The sequence below is a fragment of the Paramisgurnus dabryanus genome, chromosome 3 (assembly GCF_030506205.2).
Source record: "Paramisgurnus dabryanus chromosome 3, PD_genome_1.1, whole genome shotgun sequence".
NCBI classification, from domain to species: Eukaryota; Metazoa; Chordata; class Actinopteri; order Cypriniformes; family Cobitidae; genus Paramisgurnus; species Paramisgurnus dabryanus.
In genome coordinates, this window is record NC_133339.1 from 12,174,917 (window position 1) to 12,191,715 (window position 16,799).

General features: G+C 38.1%; 1 protein-coding gene across 1 annotated transcript; it reads right to left on the minus strand.

Annotated features, from left to right (window-relative positions):
* Nucleotides 1–1,851: 1,851 nt before the first annotated feature.
* LOC135768899 (cysteine protease atg4da-like) lies at nt 1,852–16,532 on the minus strand. Its single transcript, XM_065278262.2, has 11 exons — nt 16,405–16,532; nt 15,284–15,548; nt 14,659–14,742; nt 14,370–14,543; nt 8,438–8,738; nt 8,173–8,234; nt 7,749–7,891; nt 7,584–7,662; nt 7,416–7,492; nt 7,056–7,175; nt 1,852–2,620 (listed from the first exon to the last, which is right to left on the minus strand). Exons 2-11 carry the CDS (start codon nt 15,471–15,473, stop codon nt 2,456–2,458), a joined length of 1,395 nt encoding a protein of 464 aa, XP_065134334.1. The 5' UTR covers nt 15,474–15,548; nt 16,405–16,532; the 3' UTR covers nt 1,852–2,455.
* Nucleotides 16,533–16,799: the final 267 nt, after the last annotated feature.

Here is a 16,799-nt window from a genome sequence, read left to right on the forward strand (position 1 = left end):
ATTGCTTTGGCTTAAAAGTTGCAGGACAGATAAAATAATAAAATATAGCTGCAAGGAGCAATTACCGGGGTCAAGCCAAAAAGGGCACAGAATGAAGTAAAGTTGAGTTTGGATAAGCAGACTAAAAAACCTAGGTAAACCTAATGATTTCAGGTGAAAAAACGCAAAAGTAATCAACAAAAATAATCTATGTTCTTGTCTACTGCAATCGTCCTTCTGTTATTGACAATCATGGAACATTAGAGCACTGAAGAACATGTGAGTGATGTTTGCAGTGGCAAAATGTGTCACAACATGTTACAACAACTTAAATGAGTCAAAAGAGACCATCCCCATGTCTCTCTGATGTTCTGATGCAGAGAAAAAGCTCTTGCAAAAACAGTTGATAAGGTTTTGTGTGTGTTCAGTCTTTTCAGCAGGACTTGCAGCATATTACTTGGTGCTCTCTGCAAGTGTGTCTACCATGGATACAAGTGCTGACTGTTCTTTTTTTGTTCTGTACACCACTTGCATGTTCCCCTCTTCACTCCTGAGCTGCTGGTTTCTGTGGATTTGTGTCTAGAGGGACAGCTACAGGAGACAAAATCCCTCTCACCAGTGCAGCACTAACTGGTGCACGAGGGAGGTGCACACACACACACACACACACACACACACACACACACACACACAAACAAACACAAACACATGCGCGCACACACACACGCGCGCACTCACACACGCGTGCGCACACACACACACACACGCTCGCACGCGCGCGCACACACACACACACGCGCGCGCACACGCGCGCGCACACACACGCACACACACGCACACGCGCGCACTCACACACACGCGCGCACACACACACACACACACGCGCTCGCACGCGCGCACACACACGCACGCACAAACACACGCTCGCACCGCGCACACAAACACACGCGCGCACACACACGCACACACACACGCGCGCACTCACACACGCGTGCGCACACACACACACACACACACACACACTATGGTGTTATAGTCCATATAACTCAATTTACAAACCAGAAATTAAGCTCTGTTTTTTTGCACAGGCTACTAAAGGGTTAATGGTGCCACATGGTGTTCAACAGTAAAAATGACACATTTTACCTCTTTGAAAAAGGGAAAAGCCACAAAGAATCAAGAATGCATGGTAATAAGGTGTCATGGCTCTGCAATCAAAAAATGTTGTTATAATGGAATTCAATGGGGAAAAATGGCCACAACCAATAAATGAGGGAGAAAAAAATTAAATCTGATGCTGCACAAAAACTAAAAATGCATCAACGCCAATGTTTTCATCAATCTTTGGCATGCCCAAGACTGTGAAAAGGGTGAAACAAATCCAGTCCACAATCACTTTTTATATTGAAAATCAGTGATTTTGTGTTTTTTTCCCCTCAAATCATTGGCATCACTTATGAGCTTGGCAATTAAAGAGTTAAAATCATGAAATTTTTGGAAACATTTGGTAGTTTTGTTCAGTACTGACGTTGATTAACAGGTTTATGCAAAAAAATTGAAAAAATATTAATCTGATACATTTTTACAGCCGTTTAATTTAGTGGCCATTTTTGGCCGCTAACAACACGAAAGGGTAGTGAATTGGAACAAGGCACAAGGGTTAATTATAATAATAAAAAGAGTAAATATTTAGAATGGCATATCCCAGATTAAGAGTTGTTAAAGTGTCATCCAGATGCTTATATTTAATGGGTCTGTCTGACACATGGAACAATAGGACAATAAACTTAAAGGATGCTTGTGAGATGTGAATAAACTTAGCTTAGCATTTTGTGGTTTTCTGTAAATACTGTAAATTCACATGACATGGTTTTATCTTCAGATGGCTTTCTAGATAGATCCAATGCCAGTTTCAGTTTTTCATAAAAATATTTTATATACGTTTTGCTATTTATTAAAAATTTATAATTTAAGAACTAATTTTGACTTCTTAATAAACTTCAAAGTGTCTGCTTTCAAATCAGACCAAACTTATGCTTTTAGTTCAAAGGCTTCATAAACTGTATCTATTTTGGTTTGGCTATGTTTTTTTTTCACTGTGGACTTCCAAGAGAAAAACTATTCTCACATTTTAAGTAAAAGTATTTTAATTTAATTAATTTCTATTTAGACACAAAAATACAGGTTTGGATTTGTCCCTCAGATTCTCACTGTCTGCTGTTATCATCATCATCATCATCATCATCAAACACATTCATGGTAATCTGCTAAACCACCGGTACAAACAGTAGATGAAAAAATACTTTAAATAATCTAATCTGCAAAGATACTCAGTAAATAAACTGAATGTGTGCTTAGGTAACTCTACAAATTTTTTTCTGTGGACATATGGATGTGCACCTGCTGTGATTTTGAGCACATGACTAAAATTTAACTTAGGTTACTCTGGAGTAACAAACAGTAAATAAAGTCTATATCACAAAAGCACAAATTCATCTGTGCTGCTTTTCTTTTGTCCCCGGCTCAGTTTGTCTTTGGTCTTTATATGTGTGACTGAATCAGTGGTACACCCACCCTCAACCTCAGCATGACCATCCACAAACGTGAAGATGGGGTACTTCTGTTCAGATGATGTCAGAGCCTGTCCATCAGAAAGAGAGAGAGAGATAGATTATTATTGCATAATGAATATCACTAGCTATCGGTAGTCTCCAAACACGCCGACACCCGTAAGATATTTGGCATGCTAAATATCTGGACCTGTCTGCGATTCAAAATCATGCCGTGTGAAATGTGTTTTAACTGAAAATAACATTGGCGATGATCTACAGCCAATGAGAGGGCAACATACAGGACATCTGGAAGTTCAGGGAGGAGTCTCTCCAAACATTTCCTCCTTCATAATCTTTATGTCTTTTTCTTCTTTCTACTTGCCGGCGATTCTCTCAGATCACGTCTTTGATCATTCAAACTGTGTGATTGTCACTCGCATACACGAGCATCGATTTGCCTGTGATTTTGGACGACAATTTCTCAAAACCTGTCGGCGAGTTAAAATCAGGGCTAAAATCATGCAGTCTGAACTCGGCATTAGACAAAAACGTTACTGGTGTGCATCTCAGGGTGTTTTCACATATAGTTCATTTTAAAAGAACCAAACCCAGTTCACTTAAAGTGAACCAGAAAAGGAACTAGCTGAATGTGACCTCAGTCCTTTTGGTGTTCACAATATAGTGGACTCAAAAGAGGACCCAGTTCTTTTTTTGGTCTTCTTCAGAACTGAAGTGATCTCAGACCTTTTCTTGTTCATATCACAACTTCATAAGAACTCCAATCCCAGCTTTCTGTGCAGCAGTTGATTTTGATACAACGTCCAAGCGACACGCAAAGCGGACCGGGACCTCATTGATTTCACATATCAAAAAGAAATCGAACCAAAAAAGAACCCAAAAGCGAACCGTACTCAGACCCAGGGGCGTAGGAATGAGTTTAACATTGGGGGGGACACATCGGAAACCTGACAGATCCGTTAATGATTTGAACAGAAATATGTCATACACTGCAAAACATTCACCAACATACTTTATTCTACTAAAATGATATAATTAACGTGTTCACTTCTAATCATGTTCAAACTTTCCTTTCATGATCAACAATCTAAAATCACCTCACCCTTCATATAACACCTACCTGGAGCTTAGTGCTAGCTCTCCCTGCATCACCCTCACCAGTGTCACCACTGTTAGTTTCCAGCTGAACTTCATCTTATCTCTAATATGAAAGTAGTGGAAATGGACAAGGTATAGAAAAATACTGATGGGAATGTCATGAACAAGCAAAAAACACACAGACAGACTAACTCATCATGTTCTTTTACAATCATCATCCTAAATACTGTTTTTAGTGTCAAATCGCTTTTCTCCATTACATTACTGGAAAGTCTGCCATATTTTCGCCAGCCTTCGTTGGCTAGTAAGGTTAATAGTAACAACGTTTACCTAGCAAGAGTGTAGCGTTACTAGTTAGATGTTGAATCACAACATCAGCTTAATATCAACAAGTCTAAGGCATGGGTTAAAGTGAAAAAATTTTTTTTTTAATTTTAACATGATAAATTATCTATATGGTATTTTGAGCTAGAACTTCACATATGTTCTCTGGGGACACAAAAGATTTGACATTTGACATCTTAAAAAAGTCTTGTGAACTGACACTTTATGTAAATAGGTGAGACCAATAGCATTTTAAGGAGATATGTTTTAAACTGCTTTAAAATTGTCAGTTTGCATATTTTAAATGCCATTTTTAATCTCTGAAATATGCTTCAGTATTTACTTCAGTAAATACACTTTCAGTGCATGTTTATATTTTATTTTCTTCTGATTAATAGCAAGCTACCACTTTTTTGCTATTAATGCAATATTGAAGTCTCATGTGGCATATATAGGGTTGCCAACTGTCACTATAAAATACAGGACCAAAGGTGGGCTACAGCAGCAGTGCAAGTATGGTTTTGTGTGAATATACATTGTATTGTTTTAAGCCATTTGTCAAAATGATAGTTAATCTCCTAATTTATAACTTTTATGTCTAAAACATATGGTAGGTTTATTAATAGTTTGTTAATTTACAGCTTTACTTTTAACACAGTCCTTTAATTGAACCATTCCCTTTACTATATGTCTAAAACAAACTTGTGACTCCTGCATTAAGGGTTAAAAAAACGTTATCCCCTTCATGTTAATTTATGTGACAAACTAAAAAAACATCTTACATAGATTTTGCTATTTAAAACACGCGTACAGGCTGTGACTCACGCACGAGAATGTCCAAGCAAAGTTGGAAATACTTTTGGGGCATTTCAGATTGAGGCGAAACCGCTACAGTAAATTACCCACTTTATAAAAAGAAAATATGAAATCGTATATCACCCCTGTAATGTACACTCGACGGGACGGGGTCTGTGATTGGATGACAGGTGTCGGTGATGATTATCATGTCCGTGATCAGCAGCACTGCTGCTTATGCTGCGGGTTCGACTTCGGGCAGCGGTGCTGGAACCGACAGGCGGATGACATCAAAGTACCGTAAAAGCATTTCGATAGCAGTCTCCTCGTATGTTTTCTTGAATCGCTCTCACAGGATTTTGATGTCATCTGCCTCTAGGTTGTTGTGACGCCACATGAAGTTTAACAAACATGTACCAGTCACTGATTAGATCAGCGTATCAGTTAAAAAAACGGGACGCGAGTGGTCATGTAAATCCCTAGGCATACAGTGCAAAGACACAAATTTTACCAGCTTAACACACTAAGTTACAGTCTGAAAACCCGGAGCGAAGTGATTACAGAATGCTTACAGTGAAGAGAAGAACGTGCTTTCGCTCCACTCCAGGCTTTGATCAAATCCCGCTTAGCAAGGGGAATACACCGTCTTTATGAAAAGTGAATTTAAGAATTTTGCAATTGACGGAGAACTTTAATCCATGGCTTACGTTAGACATAAAATATAATTATCCTCCTGGACAAAATTTATACCAACTCACATTTCCTTTCTTTCTTTTCTTCCCCAGTAGAAAGAAATAATTTAAACTGAGCTGCTGCTGTCTCTTCATATTAACCTCAGACGACCTGTCGCCAGCTTCAGACCCCACTAGCCGTTGAGGGGGTGGGGCGGGCCGGTGAAAAGACGCTGTGTTGCGCTTTCAAAATAAAAGCACGCGAGTTAAAGATTTCAAAATCAAAAATTTTTCAAATAATTTTTGGGGGGGACAAATGAAACTGTCTCCAATATTGGAGGGGACACGTCCCCCCCGTCCCCCCCGGTTCCTACGCCCTTGCTCAGACCACCTCCTGACGTGGTCTGAGTTCGGTTCACTTCTGGGTCCTTTTAAGGGGGTCTGAGATCACTTGGTTTGTTCACATATACACCCTGAACTGATCTGAGAGCGTTTGGAGGGCTCAAACGAACTAGGTGTGAAAACACCCTCAATGGAACTGGCATATTTTAAGATCTGTCGATGCAAGTTATTTTCTCTTGAGACAACTCAAGCATGTGTCTTAGTCTAGGTCTAGGCTTAAGCCATGTCTGTAAAACCAGGAGTTGATAACCAAGTAACTAACTAAGTAAAATAACTTATTGTATTGCATAATATATATTTCGGGCATCCCTACAAATCTACAGTATATACATTTTTTGTATACTGTGAATAGAGAGCCGTACCAAATTATTTTACTATGCTGTACGGAGTATGGTTGTATGTGTGACCAATAAAAACTTCTTAAACATTGTATAAAAATCAGTCATCCAGCTTGTAATTATAATTTAGCTTCTGCCTTCCTTAAATCTGTCAGCGGTCTGTGCATGTGATATCTGAGACTACTGATAGCTAGTGATGGGAGAAACAAAGCTTTTCGAAGCTTTGAATCAATTGAACCAATTGCTTTGTGAATTGATTCAGTTTTTTGAAGCATTCGAAACACCATACACGCTGGCGACACCTGCTGGTCAAAATAGTGTAAAAGCAAGATCTGTCCAAACATTTTACAGTTTTTACACAATAATAGCAAGATTGTTCTAAAAATATGTTAAGAAAAATAAATTATTTGATTTAATTAAGACATAATTAAAAGTGTATTCTGTGTTTTTAGTTTTATTTATGGCAAAAAAATTATGTTTTTTTATTTATATTTTTAATTATGCACATTTTTGTTATTAAATCTGTCTATAAACAAAAAGTAGACAAAATGGTAGTCAGAAGGATGAATGTTTTATAAACTTTTACAACAAAACTGACCCAAGTTCACCTACGCTGGTCATTTGTGATCAACTCGTTTTGAAACAGTAATGACGTAATGAAGCCCCGTTTGCTAAAAATCGTGTGACTTTGGCCAGTTTGAAACAAGCTCCAAATCAATGATTCGAAACAAAAGATTCGTAAATGTTTCAAAGCCTCATAAAGAGTGCTTCGAAATCGCCCATCACTACCGATAGCACCGACATTGTCTTATATACACTTCACCTATGCAGTAAAACATAGGTGTATTTAAAAACACATTAAAACGTGTAAATCTTACCATAGTGACATCTGAGCAAAGACTCTGAAAATCCTCCCTGCTCCTGGCGTAAAAGCCCAGAGTACAGCAGGGGTCCATACGATTAAACGGCATCTTCCTCACAGTTTTACAGTGAAATGACTGTGTAAACACAGAGAGAAAGAGTTCATCTTCTAGGACGCTTCATATTCTGAGTCTAAAATCATATCACGTGCATATGCATGTCTGAAGCCAATGACACAAAATATCATTGGTTGTAACCAAATGATTCACAGTATGTTTGAGATTGTGATTGAGGTTTGCGACCGGAATTATCAGTATGAGGATGACAAGTAAAGATTTTTATTTTAAAAATAACCTGCCCCTTTAATATCTGCTCACCTCTAAAGGGAAGTTGTCTTGTTTGACGTCTACAGCAGTTTGACAGTAATGAGGATCTAAATAAATCAGCTGATCATCTGCTCAAGACAAACAGAAACCACAAACACAATGATGATGACCGATTCACAAACACACACATGTGCAGATACACACATGTACATGACTCACTTTGGAAACCTACGAAAAACAACGAGTGTTTTGGTTTTCCTCCAATGATCCCAATACAGCACCTGAGCATCAGCAATCTCTACAGATGCACAAACATGATGAGTTAAACACAACAGTCTCTATGATGAGTTTAGATCTTTGTTTGTGTGTGTTTGTGTGAAAAACCTTAACACATTGTGTGTAAGACGGGTTTAATGAATCTCCACCGAGACGCACAGGAACCAGAAGAATAAGAGACTTCCACCTGGACCCCAATGAAGGATCCACACCAGACGACCCGCACAGATCCAACACATCTCTAACATACACTACAGACAGAAACAGGAAATAAATACAATATTAAACAATTTATCTTTATTAATATTTATGTGTGGTTTTGCATCTTAAAAACTGAATGTGCATTGAAAATTTCACACTGCATCAAATTCAAGTTTGATTTCCATCTGATCTTTAGTAGCGACTCTCTGCACTGTCATTCAGGAAGTGATGAAATCTGTTAACACAACATGTGCTTGTTGTAATCATCACCCTTCCGAATCATGAGACGCCCTATAATCTCATACACATCCAGACAGAGCCATAGGCTCACCTGTGCAGTCCTGAGCTACATAAACCACCAGATTCAAGACCTCAGATGCTGTCACAGCCTTCCTGAAACACACACGTGAGATTTAACAAGCATTGTTTCTCTCATAAAAAAAGAAAGAACTTCTCATTAACTTCTAAACTGATATAAACCTGTGTGCGCTGACAGACAAGATCAGACTGATTATTTAAGAAAGCTCCTATCGTTGTTGTGTGCAGTAGGCATCAGATATGAGACATATTTACTGGCGCTGATCTTGTTCACTTACTGTAGTATGTAAGCCACGATGGACGGTCCGTACCAGTCACCAGCACGTTTTCCTGAGGCCTTGCCCAACTCTACCAACCGGTGCAGCCCGAACCGGGCAGACGGCAGATCCCCGAACCAGGACACCAGCCTCCTGTGAGTTTCCTCCTCGTGGGTCTCTCTGTCCAACGTCATATCCAAACTGAGTCTGCGAGGCTTTCCTGAGTCACGGCGATTCCCTCTGAGTGAATCGTCCAGCATGTGAGGATCCACGACCTCCAAATCATCTTTGGTCCGATGATGTGACGCAGGCCACGTCCAACCTGATAAGAGATACAGGGAGCTTCTCAATACTCAAATTGATGATTCCTCATTCCTCCGTCCAAGAGCCACATTACCTGGAGCTCAGGCATTATGTAGGACATCTAAATATTTTAAGATTGTACCATGAGGAAGCTTAATGAGGAGTGAACATGGAAGCATTATCGTCTAAACCTGATGCATGTATACATTCTCCTCCCCGTTCACATTATCACTTCTTCAAATCGTATCCAAACACTCATAATTGTTAATCTTTTTTACTAGGTTACGGTATATGTAGACTAATTTCAGTTAGTTATTTTAGAGCACTTTTAAGAATGCATTTTATTTTATTGTAGCAGAGCAATGAACATCTGAACTTCTCTTACACAATAATGTGTTTATTTTTATTGTTTAATGCATCTGATGTTTGATAATAGAGAACTAACTTTATATACAAAGTGAGGATATGCCATTTCACGTAACGCCTTGACTCATCCATCCTCGTGTCTTTTCCTTTCATAATTGCACAAATAAGAAATAAGGCGTACCCACAACGTGATCAAAAAATACAAACATCCTAAAATAGAGGAAGCCACTGACTAAAATAAACCTGTAACGTAGTGCATTAACTTTTCTTGTGTGTGTGTGTTAGGGCTCCACAACATCTGCAATAATAACATGGCAGAACATAAACAGGAGTCGCAAAATTTCAAAATCCCTGGTAGTCCTTCGGGCAGGCATTCTTCACATTTTTGGTAGCCCGAAATGAATGCAAGCAAGTTTGGATCATATAATGTTTTCCAGTCACAGATTTCATTCTTTTTCTGATCAGAACATAGGGGCTACTGTGGCTTTAAAAGCGAGTTCTGCATGAAATCACATAGGCATGGAACCTATTGTCACGAATTAGATTTATTTAGATTTTATATGCTTTAAGACATAAATAATTGTTTTTTACAGGAATACATGTCGAGAACATGAGAACGTTTTGTGTGTAGGTGTCCGGTAAAAACGCATGAAATAAATGAATTTTGTGTGCGCATTCTCAGAAATGCAACTCTCTGTATGTGAGCTTCTGAATGTAGCTTGCAAGTAGAGATCGACCGATATATCTGTTTTCCGATATTTTCCCCGATATTTGAGCATTTTCCGATGATCGGATATCTGTTTTGTAATATCGGATTGACCGATAAACAAGAAAATTGCGCGCTGGACGCATCTGAGGAGAGGAGCTCACAGCAGCAGCAGCAGCGTGCACAGCAAATATGACGGCGGAGTGACGCGACTTTATTAAAAGGACTTTGAGTATACTTACTTTGCATATGAGGCATTTATAGCACAGCTTATTTGTGCATTAATGTATGTTATGTTAAATAAGTTGATATATTAAAAGCAATGTATGCAGCTTGTCTAAGAATAGAGACGAACTCACAGAGTCACGCTGGCTGATCCATCAAATCCGGTCCCAATAACGACGTAGCTTTGCATGAATAAAACAGCCATGAATTAATGCTTTGTGGAATTAAAAACGCTAAATTAAATTCGTTTTTCTGTTATTTATGCTTATCATTAGCATCGTAAAATCACGTTCATATTGCTGATCACTTACCGGAGGCTAAAGCACATCTACCACTTTTAACAAGATTTACCCTATTAACATTTACCAGATAAACATTATTTTGCTAAAATATCTAAATAAATGTCTGTGGATATTAATTAATTATTTATTACCTCCGCAAGCGGTCACAGTTTAATACAGTTAATGTGCGAGTAAATGCATAGATAAACAGCGCTGTCTACAGCCCTTTCATAAGCTAAAACAACTAAATATTAATTATTCTGAAATCAAATAATGTTACCAGTTAAGAAATTTGATGATATATAAGCCGTTTTGTTTGTTTCTTTCCTGAATGTAGTATTCCAGTCAGTGATATTATTTGTAAAATCTCTCTGCTAACTACTGGTTGGATTGCTGAAGGCTCAGGTTGCTGGTCAAAACAACGATATTATATCCCAAAAAAGGCACTTAATCCACCTGTTTTACTCTATAAACTATGTATAACAAGCAGCCAACTCCGCTATACTTTTCTCTCTCTCCCGCTCTGTTACCTGAAAACCGCAGCGCGAACTTTGGATCAGTCCATTTCTGACGAAATGATAGGGGTGTTTGGAATAGTCCATGTATTGGGAATATAGTTTCTACATTATTCATTAAATTAATATTATTCTTCACTCTTTCAGACCCCTCTATTTATGACTTTGTATGCAAAGAGGGAGTGATTGTGATGATGATTATTATTATAAGGGTTTGTTCAGTTCAGTAGTGTAGTAATTATTATGTCAAAAACAGAAGTATAACAGTAAATAAAAATCGGTTCAGCATATCGGTTATCGGGCACATAAGCCTCCAAATATTTGTTATCGGCATCGGTTTGAAAAAATGAGTATCGGTCGATCTCTACTTGCAAGTACTGAAATACTTGATCCAAACCCCTAATGTTTGGGCTATATTTTGACATAGCAATTCTTAACAATGATATTTGATTTACCCTAAGCTACAGTTAATTGTAACACCATAGCATCTACATCAGCTTACTCCTCCTGTCTCAACTCTGCTCGTCTGGGTTTTATGACAAAACTGTCACCATTTTCACTATTTACTGCACATGCAATCTATATCATGTTTAAGCTTGCTCCAGGACATTTCACTCATAATGTGGAGCTATAGTAATGACTGATAAGACGACGTTGGAGGAAATTGTGCGTAACGGATTCAGAGCATCAATGACAAATCAGTAATGTGCACTCCCTGTACAGTTTGAGCAATCGTGAATGGAAAGTGAAACTAAAAAGCGAGCGTGCATTAAAACGCAATTTAATACCAGATGCCCAAATTACATAAAACATAATTACCCAATCTAATCTGTGAGAGAATGCAAAAGCATAAAAATATATTTTCCTCCCTAAGATAGCCCGACAGGGCAGAGATAGATTTTTGTAACCCAACTGGAAGGCAAAATAGCCTGGGACGTCAGGCTAGCAATTTTGCAAGCCCTGATAATGTGTGTTTTTTTTAAACACTATTTGTCAATTTGTGACATTGAAGGAAATTGTGTGCAATAGATCCAGAGCATTAATGACTAATCAGTACAGTAATGCCATTTCATGCATTCTGACTTATTAACACAGTTTAAGAGTTGTAGTCCTCGTGCTAAACATAAGCAAAGTGTCAAAAAACCAGTTGAGCTTGTAACAGTATTTCTGAGCCAAACTCACGCCTCCTTTTTCCTACAAGTTTCGGAAAGTTTTTTTTTTTTTTTCGAATGGGGTTATCCATTATGACTGATTGACCCCATATTCCTTTTATGGGCCTTTACCCCCAGAAAAGCACGCTGGCCCTGCACGTCAAGTAGGGCTGCACGATTAATCGAAAAAGAATCACGATCTCGATTCATACATATAGGCGATCTTCATTTTAAATGACGGCGATTCACTTGCATTTACAGTATTTCCCTGTATTCAGTTTCTGCGTTCAAGTGTTCACGTATTTACATTACAACAACCCAAGAATATCAGTCAAACTTGCTAACACACACTCATACAGGGTAAAACCAAACCCTATTCATTCACCAATCAGACCCGATCGTTTCTCTCCTCTCTCTCATCTCATTTGCGGTGTTCCGCTGTCACTCGCGTGACGTATAACAAGGCGGCAGACCTAAACACAGTTGTTTACTTGGTGAAAAAAAAAAAAAAAAAAATTGTTTACTTGGTGGATCTGGAGCGGCAATTTTCACAAAAAAGAGAGGATAAACGAGTGTCACCGTGGAAAATCCTGGTGGCGACGGAGAAAGTGAAGATGCAACAACATTGGTTTCGAAAAAAGGCAAGGATATTATTTACCTCAGGCTCCGGACGTTTCTAAATCGGAAGGCTGCAACCTCAGGAGGTCGCATGCAGGCTGTATACGTCTTCAAGCCTGGTTCATTTGAGTCAACGGAGCATTACATTCGCAAGTCATTAACATACTTCAACAATTTATTATTAACTAAAAATATTAGTCATCTTTATAACGTTAATTGTTAATATTCTGAAATTAGACAGTCTTTATGATGCGCAGTTTAGAAATGCGACCTCCAGAGAGGCTGCAGCCTTCACATTGAGAAACGGCCTCTTTGCGTTCCCCATTAGAAAGGGTTTTTCGCACGAGGGGAACATTGTTACATGTCTGCGTTTCTCTCTGATGCCTCAAAATGTTGATCTTTTAGTCTTTTAAAGGTTTAACGTTAGTGTTTTTAAAGTTTTAAGGTTGGCCAGTTTGATAGTACAAAAAGCACAGGTGCAATTTAACAGCTAACAAATTTTAAATTATTCTAAATTTTAAGGGGTCTAAAATAAGAAAAAGAGACTTTTAAGAAACGTTATTATAACGGAAAGTCCTGTAGCACATTTTTTAGTTAAGTGCATAATAAATGTTTTTGTTAAAATAAAGAGAATCGGGTGAGAGAATCGGGATCTCAATTCCCATGGAAAAAATCGAGATTCACATTTTAGCTTGAATCGTGCAGCCCTAACGTCAAGTGAGAGCGAAAACGCGCATTAACATTGCTCTGTCGAGTAGAAGTCACCAGTATCACTGCACAGCAAGCGACAACTTTGATTAAGCAAGATAGTTCAACAAAAGAAGTGTGTTTTTAGATGTAAGGAGGAGAAGAAAACCTTATTTAGCTTTCCCTGTCTTAAGACAACATTGAATGCAGTTCGTTTTACCCGGACAGCAACATAATTGCGAATGAATTTGTTTGTTCCCTGGCTGCATTTCGGAAAGGACTGCTTTACAAACAAGGCTTAGATCGACTCCGAATTTTTCACTTGTTTACAACTGTTGGGGCGGTCAAAACTTCAGAAGACCCCATTTAGGACTCACAACTACAGGCGTAAGTAAATCAACATCTCACTTGTTTTGTTTAAAATCGTGCATGTAATGTAAATAAACACGAACAACAGCAAAAAATTTTCGCCTCAGTTGACAATGTACTGCATTTACAACATTTACACCTTTTAAAACGGGCAAATGCAGTAAAAAAATGGATTACGTTGGTTTTTTTTATAAAATAGTGGATAAACAAACAAGGATTAATTACCAGATAGAGACGTTCTGCTGTAATCGTTGCCGCTGTTGTTCCTGTTCGTCCATTACTGACTCAGTATCCGATTCTGGATCATATGTATAATGTAAGGCTGGTTATTTAAAAAAAAGTTTTTTTTTTTGTTTGATTTCCATCTATGTTGGCTGTGAATCCAAAAGTAGTATCCAAAGCTGCGCGTACTTGTAACTCTTTAGCTCCGTCCACCGCACGCCTTCAAGTGTTCAACCTTTTCCGACAAAAATCAGAAAGGCTGTTCTTTCTTTTATAAATCTGACAACACGAAAGACTCTTTGGACATATGAATGATGAAATACTACTCTATATATAAGCAAGAATAACATTAGATTGGCAAAAACGTCTTGTGTTATGTCAGCTTTAAACTGAGCTTTTATGAGTCATCTAGTGAAGTCATCCAGCATTTCTCACATCACAGAAAAACAAAACATTGCAATATTAGTTCAATATCGAGCCGGCCTAGTGTGTGTGCATGTATGTGTGTACCTGCAGGCATCATGTGTAGCATTAGTCCCTGAGCTAACAGCATCTGTGCGCTGCGAAGCATGCAGCCCCACCCCGCATCAGAGGTGAGGGCGGAGCCATCGAGGGGTGTAAAACCTCTCCTATAGGTCATCCACAGCAAGGATGCAAAAGCCCGTCTGAAACCCTCTCGCTCTCCTGCAACAACAAAAGCACAAACACCACAAACATCCAGAGATTAGATAGATCACAAAAAAAGAAGTACTTCAGGCAAACATCATTTGTGGGGATTGAAAAGTTCATCTACTCTTACCGATGTAGTTGAGCTGATAGGATTGACCCAGCAAATACAAAGGAGTGCTTTTACTTAGACGTGGTTTGGTCTTCAAAGACCAGCCTGCAATAAACAACAGAGAGATAGAGAGATTTAATGAGCACACAGTTTTCAGACAAAAATCTTTACTTAAAAGCATGTCCTACAATAGGATTATCACTACACGCTGCGACTAGGGATGCTTAACGATTAATCGCGATTAATCGTTAGCAGAATAAAAGTTTTTGTTTACATCATATATGTGTGTGAACTGTGAATAATAACTTTGTATAAATAAATGTACACACATGCATGTATATGTTTTAGAAATGTTTACATGTGTATATACATTTGTATATTTATGTATAATTAATATTATATATAAATATAAATACTTAATATATAAAAACAAATTTCTTAAAATTATACATGAATGTGTTCATATTTATATATAAACATATTTATTATACACAGTTTACACACATATGTGATGTAAAAAAAAACTTTTATTCTGCTAACGATTAATCGCGATTAATTGTTTAGCATCCCTAGCTGCGACTGTGTCAATAATTTCCTCATTTATACGAATTTTGTTGATAAGAAAAGTAATACTATCCCTTTATACCTCCATATTTCACATTATTCCATGCAGAAATGAGTTTAGTTTTGAGTTTGGCCTTCTCCTTTGACTCCTGGATTTGTCCGTTGTCTTCACTGAAATCCAGCAGTCCTGGGTTGGACAGATTGACAATCTCAAATGATGCAAGATCATCTGCAGGGTCCACACCACTGTTAGACGCATCACTCACATCCATGATCTGCTGGATGCTGTTGCCATGACACCCAGAGAATCTAAACCCCTGCTGACCAATCAGAAGAGGGACGAGCACCTGTAGGTATGAGGGAAGCCAAATATATTCACATTAAATACTGCTGTGCAGTTATGATTAAGTTAAAATATTATGATAGCCTTCTGGGAACTCTGACTCGAGATGTTCATGTGACTAAAGGAATTTAACTGTTGTGTAAAAACTAAATTCCAAAGATACACTATAAGATATTTATAACTCAAAACAGAAGAATCACCCAAGAATAATTTACTAATATACAAAAAGAGTGTTTAGTACCATTATGAATCAATGTTTATAATATATAGCGTTTTTGTGAAGTTAAGAATGTCATCAGAGGCATACTGTAACGTACACAACTTATAAATATAATAATATAGTATAGTAACTGTATGAGTTGAAAACAAGGTACAAAATCACTATTAAATTCCTATAATGTGATATTTTAAGGGCACTTCATATAATTTCATATCGTATTAAGACTGTAACGTTATGACTGAAATTATGCTGCGTTCCAGGCAACCTGTAACCCGTAACTCACGACTTCAAAACCACGACCCACGACTCTGAACTGGGAGTACATGGATCTAGTACGAGTTCACGGGTGGGAAGTCACGGGTTTGACTGCCGTTCCAGTGCACTTTTACCAGTAGGAGGTTGTAAAAACACGAGTTACAGGCTGCCTGGAACGCATAGGGTCGTGAGTCGTGATTTTGAAGTCGTAACTCACGGGTTTAAAAACCTGCCTGGAACGCAGCATTAATTCCCGCGGTTGTTCCGAGTTTACACCGAAACAGGAAACTTTTTTAATATGTACAAAGATAAACTCTTAAAAGCCAATAAACGTGTGCTGTTTAAGCAACGTGATTACATTTTAGTTATGTGGTTAAACACTTACTTTACATGCTGATTGTATCTCGTCAACGACCGTAAATATCGGCTTGAAACTTTCCTCAGTACAAGCGCGACACAAGGCGACTCACTTTCACTTCCTGTTTGTCCTCATGCAGCTTGTATTTACTCTCTGAATGGCTGAATAGTGATTTGCTACTCTCTGATTGGCTGAGTCGTGATTTGCTACTCTCCGATTGGCCGTTAGTGAATACGTACCCGAGTTGACGCAGTTGTAAAAACGCCCAAAATAAACACACACATAAGTAGAAGTAGTATTCGTTTAAATAACGATATAGTTATATCAATAAATGTTGTATAACTTATAAAAAATAATATAAAAATAAAATCACACTAACTTAGAAACTCAGAGTTTCTCTATGAGTAAACTGACATTTGTTT